This window comes from Nematolebias whitei, chromosome 21, assembly GCF_014905685.2.
Source record: "Nematolebias whitei isolate Nwh7 chromosome 21, NemWhi1, whole genome shotgun sequence".
Classification (NCBI taxonomy): Eukaryota; Metazoa; Chordata; class Actinopteri; order Cyprinodontiformes; family Rivulidae; genus Nematolebias; species Nematolebias whitei.
Genome location: NC_056518.1, coordinates 32,042,282 through 32,060,990, shown reverse-complemented (window position 1 = coordinate 32,060,990; position 18,709 = coordinate 32,042,282). Strand labels below are relative to the sequence as shown.

The following is an 18,709-nucleotide window of genomic DNA, read 5'->3' as shown; positions in this document are numbered from 1 at the left end:
CATCTGCAGAAGGCTTTTAATGCAGTGAAACATCTGCAGAAGGCTTTAAATGCAGTGAAACATCTGCAGCAGCTCCGCACAAAGGCCAAGGCAGATTCCTGGTCGCGCGCAGGAGGTGGCCACTCTCCACCTGCAGTCTCGCTGCTGATGCTGTATCATCACCCCTCTCCTGTGTGCGCGCGCGTGTGTATTTGTTATCGCAGACTCCGTGAGTGTTCCTCACACCCACCGCCCCCTCCTCCCTTCCCCCTCCCGCGCCTCCTTTTAGCATCTGAAAGGACCACTGAGTGAGAATCGATGCGCAGAGGCCCGCCCGACAGGACAATACCCGGAGCAGAAGGGGTGAGGGTGGCTGCTTTTCTCCTCTCGGCTCTTTGTTTTAACGCTGGAATCACTGGAATGACTGGGGACGGGTTCGGGGCTGGCTGGGTCAAACCCATCTTTAACACAAGCCATCTTTTGTTAGCGCCGTCTGATCTCCAGCAGGCGTCAGCTGCACTCGTGTGTGTGGGGGGGGGGGGGGGGGGGGGGGGGGGGACATGGTACCAAAAAAAAAAAAAAAAAAACACCAGCGGCTCGGAACCCGCGACGTTTGGGCCATACATTTAAACATGAACGCATCATCATCATTAGCTGCAGCTGCGTGGCGTTGGATGAGACTCGGCTGCGGGATGCTGCGGTTCCATCAGGGTGCTCCGGATGCGGTTCTGTTGCTGTAAACAAAACATCATCCGGATGCTGAGCCGAACAGAACCAGAAAACTGGAAGAACGTTTCTGTTCAGTCCTGACCAGGGCTCAAAGGAAGCTGTCTGTCTGTCTGTCTGTCTGTCTGTCTGTGTCTGTCTGTGTGTTTGCAGGTCCTCAGGTTCCCATGACCCAGTCAGCCCCGAGCAGAATCAATAGTCAGAAATATGATGCTATTCTTGGTACAGTGGATCTCCCATCTCCCCAGCATGTATTACCCAGAACCTAATCCTTTTCTGGGTCCAGATCCAGTCTGAGATCCATAGCTGAGTAGGACCTGATCCTGTTCTGGGTTCAGGTTTGGTCTCAGACCAACAACAGAGGAGTCTGAGACCTGCAGTTCTGATAAAGTGTTGATCTCCTGTCTCCTCAGATCAGATATGGGCTGCCAGTGACCTCACCTGACCTCACCTGACCTCACAGCATGTGGTGTGTCTGTGCCCCGCTCACATCCAGCCCCTTCCAGCACCAGGTCCAGCCATGCTCCGCCTCAGCCCGGCACCCTGCCTCCTCCAGACCCTGAAGCCCAGCCACGACTTCTCATGAGGCCACCACCAGAACTCAGCAGAACTGCTCTGGATGGAGCCGCTCACATCTGAAGTATGTTCTGCTTGAAGATATGTGACGAAATGAACACGTTCATGGTTCTGGGTGGGACTGAACACACACTGAGGGGTCAAGTTGCTCTTCAGCTGAGGTCCAGAACTGTTTGAGGAGTAATCAGCAGTGCTTTTATAAAACAACTGGATGTTCTGCAGCTTTAAGTTAAATTAAAATGATTGAGCAGTTTTAAAACCAGATGACACATTTTAGGGTGTCTCAATCATAAAGATTAGTTTTATTATTTTAAACCAAAATAATTCATGAAAAACTTACGATCCTAACTACAAAACAGATTGAGATGTATAAAATGTAAGAGAAGAAACTGAATGCAACAATGTGCAAATCTTGTAAAAAAAAATTATTTCAGTGGAACATGGTTTAATCTGTAAACGTCTAGAACCTGCAGAGGACCAGCTTTTGGAGGTTTAGGAGGACCTGAGGGGACCTGTTGTTGGAGGTTAGGAAATGTTGTCCCATTGTGGTCTGGAGAATTTCAGCTGTTCTACAGTCATGTGTTCTCTCTGCTGGATCTTTAGTTTCATGATAAATCAAATGTTTTCAGTGTGTGAGAGGTCTGGACTTCAGACAGGTCAGTTCAACATCTGGACTCTTCTTCCATGAAGCCACGCTGCTGTCATGATGCAATTTGTGGTTGTCTTGCTGAAATATTCAAGGCATTCTTGATAAAGACGTCTGGATGGAAGCAGATGTTTTAAAACCTGTAGATATTTTCGGCATTGATGGGATGGTAAATCCTCCTTTTTAGCGTGGAGGACGTGGCATCCATAGTTTCCAAACAGAACTTAATATTTGGATCCATCTGACCTCAGAACAATTCTGGACTTCACCTTAGTCCATCTGAAATGAGCTCTGGTCCAGAGATGATGGCAGCGGTTCTGGATGGTGTTCACATATGGCTTCTTCTTTGTCTGATAGAGCTTTAAGCAGCATTTGTGGATGAACTGTGTTTACAGACAATGATCTGTGGAAGTGTCCTGATGCATGCTCAATAATCCAGGCAGAAAAATCCAACAAGGTTAAGTCAGGTCCTCTGGAAGGATTCTTCTTGTTGAAACTTTTTGTCTTTTATTCAAAAGACTTATTCAGTCTGAGGAGCTGCAACAAACTCAGTCTTATAAATAGCATCTTAGTGGATCAACCAGTTTGTTGTTGACATCCATGTGAACAGCTAGTTCTGGATGTCAACAACAAACTGGTTGATCCATGAGAAGGTGATATTTATGAGACTGAGTTTGTTGCAGCTCGTCAGACTGAAGAAGTTCTTTGGATAAAGGACAAAATGTTTCTACAAGAAGAATTCGTCCAGAACACCTGACTTAACCTTGTTAGATTTTTCTGCCTGGATTATTGAGCATGCAATTTGATGAAGATTATTTGATACTATTTTCCATTGTGGGGAAAAAAATCATAAAACACTGTATGTGTTTATGGTCATTGCATTATTATTATTATTATTATTATTATTATTTTTACATTTGACACAATTTATTTTATTTCAAAACAAAACATAAATTGGCCTTGACAGAATGGATGGTATGCTTCATCTTTTGTTGCCCAACCTCTTGAGTCTGAGACCTTTGCACCTGTCCACAGGTGTTCTGGTCCACCTGTCCACAGGTGTTCTGGTCCATCTGTCCTCAGGTATTCTGATCCACCTGTCCTCAGGTGTTCTGATCCACCTGTCCTCAGATGTTCTGGTCCATCTGTCCACAGATATTCTGGTGTACTCCTCGTGATCAAACTGCTCCAGCTGTGTCAGGTTTGACAGGTTTCCTCTTGAGACGTTTCAGCTCCTTCCTCAGATATTCCACAGGATTTAGATCAGGACTCAGAAGGACACTTCTGTCTCTGAACACAGAGCTGATGGGACTTGTTGCTAAAATGCTTCAGTTTTGTCTTGTCTGTCCAGAGGAAATTGTCCCAGAAGATTTGTGACTTCTAGAAATGCATTTTGGTTTCTTGTAGTCTTTTGTCCTCCTCAATCTTCCATTAACTGATGGTGTGATCAGATGACCTTTGACCTTGGAGTTCACCTGTAATCTTTTGGACGTTGGTCTGGACTCTCTGATTACCATTCTTTTTATCAGTCTCTTCATTTTGTTGTCAATTGCCCTCACGTGGACATGTGTATGTTCTTTATCAAATTCAAATGAAAGGGTCGAGTTAGACGATGTACAGTTTTACTCAAACGGGGATTTAGAGTTAAACATGAAACAAGAATAAAGAGAGAAACTACTAAATTAGAAAGGTGTGTAGTGTATATTTTTAACCCTAATCAGAAAATTGTATTTCCTTGAAATTGAGATTAGTGCAAGTATTTAAACATGAACCTCCTCTTCCTCAGCTGACATGGAGGATGAAGATGGGACTTGTCTCCTTGATGTTTTGTGGTGAGTTTCTGCCTCTATGAACAGGACTTTAATATGATCTCCTCCTTCTAAAATGTGCATCAAACTATATTTTCCCTCTTTCCGCTCTAACCCTGTCAGAAAAACAAAGAGTCACTAATCTGGGCGTGATAATGGACCCTTCCCTGAAACTTAACAGTCATGTTAACATGATTGTTAAATCATGTTTCTTCCAACTGAGGCGGCTGTCTAAACTGAAGCCCATATTGTCCAATAATAACCTGGAGACAGTAATACATGCATTCATTACATCTAGGCTTGATTACTGCAATTCGCTCCTGTTTGGTATCAGTCAGGCCTCCATTGCACGACTACAACTGGTCAAGAATGCAGCAGCCCGATTTTTAACCAGTACAGGCAAAAGAGAGCACATTACACCAGTTTTGGCCTCACTGCATTGGCTACCGGTTCACCTTCGAATCCCGTTCAAAATACTCATGTATGTCTACAAATCGCTGAACAGTTTCGCGCCCCCCCATCTCTCTGATCTGCTACAACCGTATGTCCCACCACGTTCCCTGAGGTCAGCGGACCAGTTGCTCCTCACAGTTCCAGGAACTCGTCTTAAGCACAGAGGTGACAGGGCCTTCTCTGTAGCAGGACCAAGACTTTGGAACGAGTTACCTCTGCTTGTCAGACAGGCCCCCTCCCTCTCGGTTTTCAAATCCCGTTTAAAAACTCACTACTATTCAGTAGCTTTCAACACCAGAGAATGTGTTTTGAACCTGTATGTTCCACACTGGTTTGTCGTCATATTTATTATCTGCATTGTTTTTATGTCTATATTCTGATTTACCACATTTTGTATATTGCTTCGTGTGTTGTTTGTTGTTCTGTCTGTACAGCACTTTGGTTGGCCTTGTAGCTGTTTTAAGTGCTCTATAAATAAAATGGTATGGTATGGTATATTTTCATGAGGGTTTCATTCAGTTTAATTCTGTGCTTTTGCAGTGATGCCCAAGCCCTGAACGACTTCCTTCATGGGACCAGTGAGGTAACAGCTACCTTACAGTAAAGCAGACTTAAAAGTATCAATAATATTTTGAGCTGCAAGTGTTTTCTGGCACCCAGTCGTGAGAAATGTGTGTAGGTGTTCTGACAGTGAGAAATAAAGTCATACTGTCTGCACTTTTCACCACAATCAAACAAGCCCAACCCCAAAAAGCCTGATTTTTTTATCCCACCAGCTGCACGCAGAAGATCTGCTCATTAACTGCTCCTCTGGGGAGCCGTCACTTTTCACAGCAGCCTCGGTGAGTGTCTGGAAGCACAGCCAGCAGCATTTACCCACAGGAGAATGTTGTTTTTATCACTTTTTTTCTGAAGCAGCATCTTGTTAACTCTGATTAATCACACAGTCCCCTGTGCCATTTTCCTTGTGTCTCCTCCGCTGTCTGTTTTTGTCTCCCAGAGTCCTGTTTCTTTACTGGGAGACGACAGGGATTCCCCGGACACGCCTCCACCGGGGAGCGTGGACCTGTCCTTTCTGGAGGAGGCCCTTCTGTCCTTTCCAGAAGGTGGAGAGGACCCGCAGGATGGGCCGCTTGCGGAGACTGGATGCGAGGCAAACAAAGGGGAAGTGGATGAGGAGGTGGAGGTGGAGGTGGCATGTGACATCCTCCAGCAGAGCCTGCAGGAGGCTGAGATCACGGAGCAGACCATGGCTCTTGAAGCAGGTCTGGCACAAACAGGGGACAGTTTGTCCCTGTACTCACCAGCCCCTCTCCTCTCGTCACACACTGTGCCTGCCATCCCCAAGTCTGTGATGCAGCCCGTTCCTTCAGCAGTGCCCAGAGACACCCAAGCAGCAGTGGAGCCTCCCCAGCCCTCCCTGCTGGCCGTTGGACCGGGCTGCCCATCTCTAAAACCTGCTCAGCTGATGGGATTACTCCCTGGAAATGTGTTCCCTGCTTCATCTTCAGACACTTCATTCTCTTTAAGTCCTGCTCAAGGCTCCAGTATGATTCTACACAAAGCTGTGTCCGGTGTCACAGGTCAGCCCCTCGTTAACCCTACACTGAGAGCCGCAGTGGTACCAGCACCAGGTCTGGTCTTACAGCGTTCTCCTCTTCCTATCCAGCCCAAACTGCCCATTAGCATTCAACCCCGGCTGGTCCAAATCAGCCCCAAGCCTTCAGGGCAGAAACCCACCCCTGGCCTTACGTTTGTCCCTGGGACTGCCTCATCAAATATTTTACTGTCTCAAGCCCCCGGCCAAAAATCTGCAGTCCCACAGCCAACTCAGCAGCTCTCTAAAGCAGTTAGCCTGCAGCTGGTCAACCAAGGCAGCTCCTTCGTGCTCCAGCCTCAGGGAATCTTCCAAAGTCAGAACCAGTTTCTTTTTCCAGGCCAGTCTCCTGTCACAATTTCCCAGTCTGTCAGAGCAGCTCCACCTTTGCTCACCCCGAGTCACCAAGGCCCCCCAGTTCATAGCTCCACTGGCCAGTTTGTAGACAGCTCCCAGATCCTGACAGTACCCCAGAGACAGCTGAACTTCAGCCCAGTCTTCACCACTCCCGCAGGGCAGCTAGCTCTCCGCCAGGCCACTGTGCTTTCAGGACCATTACAGCTCCAGTCAGCCCCCACCACTGTCTTCCAGATGCCAGCACAGCTGGCTGGAACTTACACTCCAGGAGGGCAGGGACCACAAGCTACACTGGTCCACAGTCCTGCTCTCGGGAACCGCATTACCTTGATCAACAGTTCAGGTGTGCTTCCCCAAGATCTTGCTTCCATCTCTATCGTTAACGGCCCTTCGGTTGTTCAGGGACTGCCGTTCACTGCCCAGGCCCCCCCTGCTCCACAGGCAGAGGGTCAGCTGAACCTTCAGCGGGCTTCTGTGGTCCTGCTGCCTGAGAGGCTTGCACCAGATAACAGAAGCAGCTCTGAGGAACCGTTCCACCAGCCCCAGCAGGTGAGCTCGCACCGCTCTGCATCCACCCACTGAGGAGAAGCATCACTTACAGCACAAACAAAACATGAAAACACAACTTTTATGTAAGTGTTTTTTTGTCCCCTTCCAGCCCTTTGGACACATTGTCCATCATGTGTCCGTACAGCCCACATCTGCAGGACTCCCGTCCTCACCTCCTCCTGCAGTCACAGTTTTACAGCCCCCACCTGAGCCACCTGTTGTGCCCAGTTCAGCCATGGAGGCGTCCGAAGTTATGATGCCCCCAGCAGAAATGAACCAAGTTCTGGAAGAGGTCAACCAGTCCATGAGTCAGAACCAGGACTTTATGCAACGTCTGCAACAGGTCAGTGCTCCTGCAGCTACTGTTTCTGTTTAGTGGTGGTCCAAGAGAGTCATGGTCTGTGACATCTTACTAATAACAAGATGCACTTTTATCTCTTTCATAATGTCACACTGTGGCTTCAGGCTTTGAACGCTGACATTCAGAGATGGTCTTAGACAGAAGAAGATGGTGTCTCACTGGGCTGCAAATGTTGGAGGCTCAAAATCAGGTCTTTCTTGTAAATGAGTCCCTGAGGCTCAATGGGACTAACCTGTATAAATAAAGGTTGAATGAAAAAAAAAAAAGAGCAGGAAATTGAGAATAAGGTGTTTTTCAATACAGTCCTACTGAACTCAGCATCAGCATACACAACAGGCTGAGTGGGGCACATTGACTGGCGCTGTCACCTCACTGAAGGTTGCAAGATCATCTCCCACCTGAAGCCTTTCTGCGTGGAGTTAACATGTTCTTCCTGTGGGTTTTCTCCAGGTATTCCGGTTTCTTCCCACAGACCAAAAACATGCATGTTAGGCAGATTGGTAACTCTAAATTGTCCCTGTGTGAGTGAGAGTGAATGGTTGTTTGTCTCATTTGTCTCTATGTGTCCCTGTGATGGACTGGAGACCTGATAGGGTGTCCCCTTCCTGTTGCACAATGACCCTTGCAACCTGGAAAGTAAGAAGTGTGTAAAGACACTGGATGTATAAATGGAAAGTAATTTGAGGCTTAAAGAAAAGAGTCACATTACATTTTGATTGACAGCCTGTCAGTGAGTCAGGAGGCTGTGACGGCAGGACTTTTGTCCTGAGGGTACAGACCCACACCCTTGTGAAAATGCAACATGGCAGCACCTAAAAAACAAACAAACAAACAAATAAAACATACACTTTGACTATAATTCAAAAGAATAGGAAGAAGCCAAGATGGTTTGTCCATCTTTACTGATGTTGATGTTCAAGACAATCTGGAGACTATGGAGCAGTTCTCCAACTGGCCGTCAGACCAGTGAGGTTCTGGCTTTAGCTATGATTAAAAACTAAAGACACCAACTTAAAACATGGAGCCTCAAAGCCTCAGTGCAGTGAAAGTTAAAATCAGGACCAAAGTCCAGTTTTAGTTGTGTGAATGTTTGTGATCACTCTATTGTGATTCTTTTTTCTTTCATTCGTTTGTCAGCACGAATCTCGTCCCACAGTTTTCAATCTATTTCAACAAATCATGAATCAAAACGTTCAGCTCTTTCAGGACAATCCTGCTAGGACTTTTGGTGCGACTTTAGCTTTTTTAAATATTTAGCTTTTTCTGTCATTTTTTTTTTCTCATAGAAAATGAATTGAGCTCATTAGACATCCTTCACATATTTAGATCTGTTTACAACCTTTAACTGCTCCTTTCACATTTTGTTCTGCTTCGGTTTCTTTCAGCTTCCTTGAACAAGTTTAAACTTTTTTTCAGCTAATTTCAGCTGGGGTTTTTTCAGCTGTTTTGTGCTCCTTTCAGATTCTTTCTGCTAACTAAAAATACAAATTTTTGTGCTTCTTCTAACTTCTTTCTGCTAATTTCAGCTTGTTATGCTTCTTTTAGCTTAATTATGCAAGTTTTGGCTTTTTCAACAATTTCAGCTACTGTTTAGCTGTTTTATGCTAATTTGAACTTTTTCAGCTAATTCCACATTTTTTGCATTCATTTAAACTTTTTTCAGCCTAATTCAGCAAAAATATTCTCTCTCCACTTCCTTCTTGTAATTTCAGCTTCTTTCTACCTGTTTAGCTACTTTTCAACAGTTTTTTTTTGCTAATTTCAGCTATTTGTCAGATAATTTCAAATTTTTGTGCTCATTTCTGCTTCTTTCAGCTTAATTGGGCAAACATGTCCTTTCTGCCTTTTTATGCTAATTTAAGCTTGTTTTACCCTGTCAGCTAACTTTGTAGCATTTTAGCTAATTTAATCTGTTTTCAGATAAATTCACATTTATCGTGGTAATTTCTTCTGCTTTTACGATAATTAACTTCTTTATGCTAATTTCAGCTTCTTATGCTCCTTTCAGCTTTTTTCTACTAGTTTCTACAATTTCAGCTGTTATTTAGCTGTTTTATGCTAATTTTTGCCTTTTCAGCTAATTATTCCTTTTTTAAAACTCATTTAAGCTCTTTCCACTTCCTTCTTGTAGTTTAAGCTTCTTTCTGCCTTTTCAGCTATTTTTGCTGATTTCAGCCTTTTTAGCTATTTTTTTGTGCTCATTTCTTAATATTTAACCCTAATTCAGCAAATATGTGTTATTTCTGCTTTTTTCTGCTACTTTAGGCTAGTTCTACATTTCAGCGTGTTTTTTTTGCTAATTTCAGCTGTTTCTCAGTAAGTTCTTCAGCAATCAGCATTCACATGCATTTTTGCAGGAAGTGCAGTTTCTCTAGTTTTAGTTTGGAGTTTATTGTCAGGAGTTGAACGTTCAGTCAGATTTATTGAGCTGTTTGATGTTTCTGTGGCTACAGAGAACTTCTCCTGTCCCGTCTGAGTTACTGGTCGGAGCGCTGCCAGCGGTGCCGATGGAGATGCTGTCTCCTGCCATGACTGACCGCACAAAGACCCAACCCCAGACAGGAGCAGCCTCTGATCAGGAGGACCATGCGATGATGTCACACCAGCCTGATGAAGTTTCTCTTCACTCAGACTCTGAAAATACTCAGATCATCTGTTCCCCCGCTCAGATCCAGGACTCCACAAGACCTGCGTCATCAACTTTCCCCTCCCCACCTGGATCTGAGAGTTCAGTCTCCCAAACCTCAGCTCCCCAGTTCCACATTGAAGCCCATGTTCCCTACCAGGTCCCTCATCAGCTCCAGGTCTCACAGACCCAGGTGAATGTTTCTCAGCCTGCAGCCCAGGTCCAGGTTTCCCATCATGAGCCGTTAAGTCAGAGTTCAGTCCACAGCAGTCCGCCCCCCCACTGTCTCAGCATCTCCGTGCCTCAGCAGCAGACTGTCCTCACAGCTGCTCCTGCTTCACTCTCCAAACCTGGAGACACCTTGGCTGTCCAACAGCCCCCACAAAACAGTGAGTTAATGGAACGTAACGGTGGTTGGGCGGACATCGCTGCTAATGTTATACTTCTTATTTCTAATTCTGCCACCTCACGTGTGATTCGAGTCCCTGTGTTGTTTCTCAGAGCTCACAGCTGCCTTGGCCGTGGAGAGTAAAGCGTTTACTGTCAGTGTGCACCCACCCCCCCATCCTGCAGAGCCCCCGGCTCCCCTGAAGACTCCCCACAGTCAGACCAACAAGCAGACTGGAAACAAGGTGAAGCAAAGTGGTTCAGCTGTATGACTCTTTAATTTCAATGTGAGAATTAATTAAGTGTTTTATTTATTAATGTGAGGGTTTGAAGAAAAATAATAAATGCAACAAAATAAGAAATTATTCTTTTAAATGCAATGAGTGAACAAATTTTTGTTTGTCAGCTGGCAGGACCTATGGAGCTGCTGAGAGAGGAGAGACTCACCCCAGCAGCACGTAGGAACAGGTGGGATAACGTCCTGACATACCTCTCAGTCCATATGTCCAGCCATCCTGACGTACTTCTCAGTCCATATGTCCAACCATCCTGATGTACTTCTCAGTCCATACGTCCAACCATCCTGACGTACCGCTCAGTCCAATACGTCCAACCATCCTGATGTACTTCTCAGTCCATACGTCCAACCATCCTGACGTACCGCTCAGTCCAATACGTCCAACCATCCTGACGTACCGCTCAGTCCAATACGTCCAACCATCCTGACGTACAGCTCAGTCCACTACGTTCAACCATCCTGACGTACAGCTCAGTCCAATACGTCCAACCATCCTGACGTACAGCTCAGTCCAATAATCCAACCATCCTGACGTACAGCTCAGTCCATACGTCCAACCATCCTGACGTACAGCTCAGTCCATACGTCCAACCATCCTGACGTACCGCTCAGTCCAATACGTCCAACCATCCTGACGTACAGCTCAGTCCATACTTCCAACCATCCTGACGTACCACTCAGTCCATACGTCCAACCATCCTGACCATCCAGCCATCGAACCAACCAGCCAATCTACTCAGCCACAGTTGCCCCTGTGGCTGAGTAGGTCAGTGTAACTTCTACCCACTTGAATATCTTGAACCAAAAACATTTAGGTTTACTTTCAATTTCAGTCCAGAAAAACATTTCCAAAACCACAAACACTCACTTTTCAAATCCCTTGGCGATGCGGGATAAATATGAAACAGCACACTGACTCTGAGTTTTCCCTGTTTTGTTTGTAGATTCCAACAGCACCTTTGTTTGGACCACAGAGCTGTGCAGAACCCGCTCACCATCCCAGCATTCACGTCTGTGAAAGATGCTTTTCGACGTCTGCTTCCATACCACACCTGTGCCGGTCATCTGCCCACTCACGAGGACTTTAATTTAGGTCAGACAAATTTGGTTGATAATAAAAATATAAAATATTGCTTCAGTTCTTGTTTTCAGGTTTTACTGAACTTCCTGTTCTGTAGTTTGTGATGCAGAAGATTTACTGCTAAATGACACGTTGAACAAAGTTTCAGTACGATCTTACTCCATCTGTCCAGCAGTCTGTCTGCAGTTAATCTGAGAGTGTCGTTTGCGTTTCCACAGTGGACCAGGAGTTTTACACCATGTCTGGATTCCTTCTAAAACGCACCAAGGACATGGTCAACAAGTACAGACAGCTGCTGGTGAAAGAAACCCAGGTGAGACACTGCACACAGCTCCACCTACCTAACATTATCTTTTATTAACTGAATCAAACTGGGAACCCTGAGTGGCATGAGAACTGGATCATGCTGCACTGCTGGAAGAACAGAAACTCAGAGCTGATGTCCCGTGAAGCACCTGACGGCTGTTTACCTGTGAAGGACTGTTTCAGGTTAAAACCTTCTGTCTGTTTACACGAGAACAACCTCTGGAAACATCAGTGGGGTTATATTTTTATGTTCATTGAGGCAAGTAAACAAAAACTGTGCAGGTTTACATGGATCTGCTGTCGTTTGCATGCCAGGCAGGGTTGCCAGATAAGAAATGAACTATTGTACTGTCGCTTTAAAAATGATTGTGTTTTGACCTAACCTGTCACATGAACAGAGTAAGGGTGTTGATAGATGAGGTGTGTGTTGTGTTTGGTGAATGTGCTCACAGAAAAGGAGGGGGTAACAAAATGTATTTGTGTTTATCTGGCAACCCTGATGTCGTGCTCAGCTGCATGCATTGTGACTGCAGCATCTGCATAATCACAGTTATATCCAAACTGGTGAACACAGGAACATTTCTTCAGATCTAGGATGTTGTTGGTTTGCTCTTATATGCTGAAAAAGGGTGAGGAGCACAAAAACACTCTGCACATTTCTTATCTGGCAACACTGCCTGGCATGGGAATTACATCATTTCCATGTGAACGGGTTCTTTTTTGTATATTTACCACAATAAGCACTGAAAAATACAAAGGTCTCCAGAGGTCGTTCTTGTGTAAACAGGCCCTGTGTGTGTGTGTGTGTGTGTGTGTCTGTGTGTGTGTGTGTGTGTGTGTGGCCTCAGGCAGTAACCATCAGAGGTTCAACTGCTACTGAACAGCTGAACCAAGTTCAAGGTGGCCACACAAAAACGCCATAACTCAGTCAAATTTACAAACATTGAGCTAAAACAGTGTGGTAGTAGTTGAGAGTCATTAATACGACGTGCTATTAGTGTGACAACTTGCACAACATTATTTTAACGATTTGACTAAAACAACTACCGGTCTCATCATGAGAAGACGTTGTTTGAAACTCTGGAACTCTGGTTTCCACAGCAGGAGAGTCCATCAGCAGAGATGGTGATGTTGGAGCGTCTCTTTCTGCAAGCTGAGAGGTTTGCTTTAACTGAGGACAGACGGCGAGCTCGCAGAGACCCAGGTCAGTGTGCCATCACTAAGTTAGCTCGATCTGAGATCATTTACATCCACAGAAATACAATGAGTGCTCCAGAGCAGCTCCAAAGCAGCTCCCAGGTGTGAACATGTAATTAATATGTGTAAATGTGGAGCAGGTGCACTCTAAGACTCCTCAATGGAAAAAAAGAGGTTAATAACAAATACAAAAAAGAGTTTTATGTTTATTAGGAGGTTAAAACGTGGAAGGAGACTCCTGAAAGCTTGTAGATGTCACACCTGGCTGCGGTTAAACTCTGCAACACTTGAGGGAATAATAAAAAGATAAAAATTCCAATTATATCTCAATAAAAAGGCATTTATCGCCTGCAGTATCTCACGTTTGTAAGCACTGCTGCTACACAACAACTCGACCCAAACATCCAAAGCACGACAGCCAAACTGGTTCAGAGTCCAGGACAAGGCAGCATGACAGACTCCTGCACTTCTACAAAGAGCTAAAGACTCGGACTGAAGAACGTAACGCTGCCTTACAAGCTTACATCTCGTCTGCTCTCAGTTTACATTTCAAGCAAATATTCCAGTAATGAACCAGTTAAATATGCAGTTCTTGTTTCATCCTCTGCAGGTGGTGTGCTTAAATCCAGCTCACAGATTAAAACTGAATTATTTCATGTTCATACTGTCATGAGATGATTGTATTAAAGGATATAACAGAATCCAGATGTTGTTTTTGTGCTTTGGACGGCGTGCAGGGGCTGCAGGCTGGCTCTCGTGGCCCTTACTGGCTGTCCAAAGCTTTCAGACTGAGATCAATGCCACAAATCAATTTAAAGACATTTTCAAAACCCCAAACACGGTTTCTACGATGCAGGAATGTTTATTTTTAAAACTCTGGTTGAAGTAACAGAACTGTCGTTTATCCTTTATAGAATTAGAAGCAAAGTGATAAATGTAGCTGTCAATTCTCTTTCTCTCAGAAACTTTTCTAACAGCCTTGGCAACGTCAGCGTCGTCCCCTCATGAGGCCTTCTCCTCTGGCCCCGCCCCTCTGGACTCCCCTGCCAACCCCTCCTCTCCACCAGCTTGGAGCCAGTTGTCGGAGCGGCCCCCAGGACTGAAGACGTACCACTCCAGCTCTCGTGGCGCTCTCAGACTCACCATCAAGCAGGAGTCTGGCTCTCGTAAAGTGATCCACAACTCCGCCTGCGACCCCGGCCTGAAGAGGGACCACGCCGGCCAGCTGACTAACGGTGGTGGGGGCTTGAACAAATGCCCTCCTCAGGCAACAAACGGAGCTTCCCAGCATCCTCAGCATGATGAGATGTCCAACGGAGCCCTTACCGAGAACATTATTGAACAGGTCCAACAGAAGACACCCAGTCCCAAAATAACCCCCTCCAGTCCTCTCCCTGTGCTCGAGGACGTCTGCTTGGACCCACCTCCCAGAGACGTCAGTGCCCCCAAATTAAAATGCTACAGGCTCGAAGTGTCTCCTCGGTCAGAGCAGTTCAGCCCTGCAACGCCGCTGCGTCAAAACGAGCACACGCTCAGCGAACACCTGCAGAGCGCCATCGACAGTATCCTGGAGCTGCAGCGCCTGCAGGGCACCTCTGCAGCTCCCACCAGGACCTCATCGGGCCCTGCACTGGACCAGGCTGTCACCAGCATCCTGGAGGGACACCTGTGAGGTAAAAGGTAGAACCAAGTGTTCAGATGTTGCCTGAACTGACTGAAGAAAGGCGCTATGAAGAGATTCCTACCAGATAAAGCACCAGATGTTCGATGCTTCATTCCCGACGAACGTTTGCAGGAAACAAAATCCATCTGAAGAGAAGCTACATCGATCCAGCGGTTCAGATGACGCTGCTGTAGCTTCCATCAGCAGACAGTTTATAAGTTATAAACACGGACTAGAGTCAGATTATTCAATAGTTTTAATAAGATTTCTTTTGAAAGTGTGAACTTTTTTTTTTTGTTTTGCATAGTGCCAATCTTCCAGGGTATTTATTTAGAAAACTTGTGCCAATTCTGTTCTGCATTGAGAAATGAATGAGACGTGTGTGTGTGTTGCAGGGGTGCCCAATATGTCGATCGCGATCTACCGGTTGATCTCAAAGGTATTATGGGTAGATCGCATGACATTAAAAAATAGACGTCAGCCGATCATCCATCTATGAAATTTATCTCTTGATTGACAGACAGGGCAGCCAATCTGCGGCCCCGTTTACACGACGTGAAACGTTCGTTCATTTACAGACAACAGCCTCGTTCTCTCTGAAACCTAAGGTTTCTGAATCCAGGTCACAACAGGCGGCTGCAGTCCAAAGTTTTTCTGCACTAACAACAGTTATAATAAATAACAGTTATAATAAATAACCATTATAATAAATATAACAACAGTTATAATAAATAACAGTTATAATAAATAACAGTTATAATAAATAACCATTATAATAAATATAACAATAGTTACAATAAATAACAGTTATGATAAATATAACAACAGTTATAATAAACGGCAGAGAGCAGAGTGTTTTTGTGCTGCTCACCCTTTTTCAGCATGTAGGAGCAAAACTAATAAAATCCAGTTCCATAGAGACATTAGTGTATTCACCAGTTTGGAATAACTGTCATGTAGACACTGCATGCGCGATGAATGCCGCTGAGCCCGGCATCAGGGTTGCCAGATAAATTTCAAATGTCTTATTTACCCCCTCCTTTTCTGTGCACATGTTCAACAAACACACACCTCACCTTAAAATATATTTACTCAGCTCACATGACAGTTTCGGTCAAAATACTATAATTTTAAAGCCACAATATAGTTCATCAATTCTTATCTGGCAACCCAACTGGCACGGAAACTACAGCGTTTTCGTGTAAACCCGCTCATTTTTTAATTTATTACCAATAAACATTGGAAAAAAACCCCACTAAAGTTTCCAGAGGTTGTTCTCGTATAAATGGGGACTTATAGCAGGTAGATCACTTTGACCTGGTCATTTTAAAAGGAGCTTGCAGGCTGAAAATGTCTGGGCACCCCTGCTGTAGAGTGTGAGAGGTGAGACAGAACACTAAACCATTCCTGTTTGCTCCATCGTCTCGCCTTCATGAATGAAACTCCAAAGAATCTGTGAGCCGTCTCGTCCTGAATACACCAGCAAATGTCACGTAGTTTCGCCACGTAAAATAAGAAGGTGGGCAGTTCTGTTTGTGTCGACCCGCCCTGTGGAGTCGACCTGTGGATCAGCGGAGCTCCTGGTCCACGTGTTACCATGCTAAAGCAATAAGAAGTTAGGCCGGGTGGGGTCAGCGGTGATGCAGGAGGAGGGAGCTGCTCGGATTGCTGACTTCCTGTCCTTGTGGTTAAAAAAAATGTTTCAAATGTGACTCAAGGGCTTGAAGGTGGCTTGTTGGCATCAGTTACCATAAAATGATGTTTCAAGTAGAAAAACAAAAAAACAACCAAAACTAGAACAGCCGTAGTTGGAGCATCTTCAGCCTTTTACCAAAAACACCTGGAATCATCTGCTCTTCATCACATCTTTGTTTTAAATGGACAAATATTTATTTTCATACAAACGTTGCTGAGCAATACACAGTTTGATTTTACGTTAATGTGACAATCTGAGCCGTCTTTATGAAAATGTGAATTCAGTTTGTGGTGTGATTTTTAAGAGACGTGTTGTTTCTGACCACGACGTCGTTAAATATGAGCTAAACGTCTCCGTAGGGTTACATTTATTAGTAAACGCTGCAAAATATCCAACATTCATAAGGTAAAAATGGGGAAAATGTTCAAAATGCAACATTCTAGTCAGAATACATGGAGTTAATTTTGTGTCTTCATCGTGTTATTCTACAGATTAAATCTAATTTGGGATTAAAATATGAAATCAAAGTTTCAGTGGCCAGAATTCAAATAATATTTTGTTTTGAAGTTAAACCGATTTGATGTGTCGGCTTCAGGTTTTTACCGGCTGTTGACTCGTCTCATCGATGAGCACAATTAGATTTCACACAAACTTCTTCTGTTTGTAGTTCAGACACAAAACTAACTCCCTATCAGAAGTTAAACCTTAAATATTTGGAAACATTTATGATGCCTTACTGCCAGCACACTCCTGAATATAACCGAGTGTTTTGGAGTTGAAAATGTCCTAAAGTGTGAGAGAAAACCAACATTTGTTTCTCGAAGCAGCTGTTCGTGTCTAAATTGTGTTTTGTTGCAGAACGAGTTGTAATATGCAGTAAGTTCGACGCAGGAGCTCCAGCTGAGCCCACTGGGTCAGGGTGTTCCTGGTCTTTAGCTGGACTTCCTGGACCACCTGGGTCTCGGTGGGGGTTCTTCTGAAGCAGACTGGATCTCTTTGGGTTTCCGCCCAACGCAGTAAGATGTCGAATCCTTCGACTTCTCAGAGAAGTCCAGCTAAACCAACAGATTTTGTGGAGGGTTTTATTTATTTAGAGCAGGACTCTTCAGCTAAACTGCTCAGGGGCCCCCAGTTACTGAGAGCCAGCAGCTCAGGGGCCCCCAGTTACTGAGAGCCAGCAGCTCAGGGGCCCCCAGTTACTGAGAGCTAGCTGCCTAGGAGCTGGACATCCAGCTGTTATTCTCATCAAGTTTGTTTTGTGGTTTAAAATCTAGTTTTATTTAACATGAACCCATTGGTGGCCGAACAGTTAATCCGTGGGCCTGATTTGGCCCCTGGACCATCAGTTGAATAGCCCTGATTTATGACTTCTGATCCTTTAAAAAGGAGTCAGAACTGGTCCATGAGAGCCAGGGGTTTATTTTGGAGCGTGTCTGAGTCAAGGTGTTCTTTGATGGATGTTTCCTTTCACCTTTTTAGCATTTTCAGCTAATTTTAGCCGTTTTCAGATCAATTAGTTTTTGTAACTTATGCTCTTTCAGCCTAATTAACTTCTTGCTAATTTCAGCTTATGCTCCTTCGGCTTATTTCTGCCAGTTTCAGTTATTTCAGCTGCTATTTAGATGTTTTATGCCATTTCTTGCTTTTTCAGCTAATTCCACTTTTTTTTTTTTTTTTTTTTAGCTCATTTCAACTTTTTCCACGTCCTGGTAGTTTAAGCTTCTTTCTGCCTTTTCAGCATTTTTTCCAAGTTCATTTCATAATTTTTGTGCTCATTTCTGCTTTTTTAAACTTAATTCAGCAAAAGTGTTACTTCTTTCTTCTGCAAATATAGGCTTGTTCTTTTCAGCAAAAATTCAGCTGTTCTTCAGCAATAAGCACACACACGGCATTATTGCAAAAAAAAAAAAAAAAGCAATATCTCTAGTTGCATTTATGATTCAATGCAGCAAATTAAACAAATTAAAAAAGGTACAAGATCATTGTAATACTTGGTGTATTTACATAATGACCAACTGCTGGATGTCCGGCCCCTGAGCAGAAACTGATGTTTAGTTGAAGAGCCCTGCGTTAGAAGAATCATTTATCCGTACACGTTTTATTGTTCCTGACTGAACTGTGAGATCCGGAGCAGCGTGGAACTTTTAGGAACCGACCGTTTGACTGACAGATTGTTCCAATGCCAAAATCAAGAGGCCTTAATTAAAAAAAACAACTAGATTGTAAAAAATGTCATTAATGACAAAAAACTAACAAAAAAACGTCCTTTGACCTGAAACGATCATGAATGATTCATATATGAAATGTTCAAACCTCTTTTGTACTCATTTTTACAGACTATTTATTAAAAATTGTGATTTTGTAAGAAGAAACTTTGCTTCTGTTGTTTTATGTAGATCCACC

General features: G+C 44.3%; 1 protein-coding gene across 1 annotated transcript; it reads left to right on the top strand.

Moving 5' to 3' along the window:
* The first annotated feature begins 3,718 nt into the window (after positions 1 to 3,718).
* si:ch211-168d23.3 (BRD4-interacting chromatin-remodeling complex-associated protein) lies at positions 3,719 to 14,839 on the top strand. Its single transcript, XM_037694608.1, has 12 exons — positions 3,719 to 3,759; positions 4,729 to 4,771; positions 4,965 to 5,030; positions 5,189 to 6,691; positions 6,801 to 7,034; positions 9,506 to 10,067; positions 10,180 to 10,310; positions 10,472 to 10,533; positions 11,308 to 11,456; positions 11,663 to 11,757; positions 12,852 to 12,954; positions 13,910 to 14,839. Exons 1-12 carry the CDS (start codon positions 3,719 to 3,721, stop codon positions 14,617 to 14,619), a joined length of 3,699 nt encoding a protein of 1,232 aa, XP_037550536.1. The 3' UTR covers positions 14,620 to 14,839.
* The last annotated feature ends 3,870 nt before the right edge of the window (positions 14,840 to 18,709 follow it).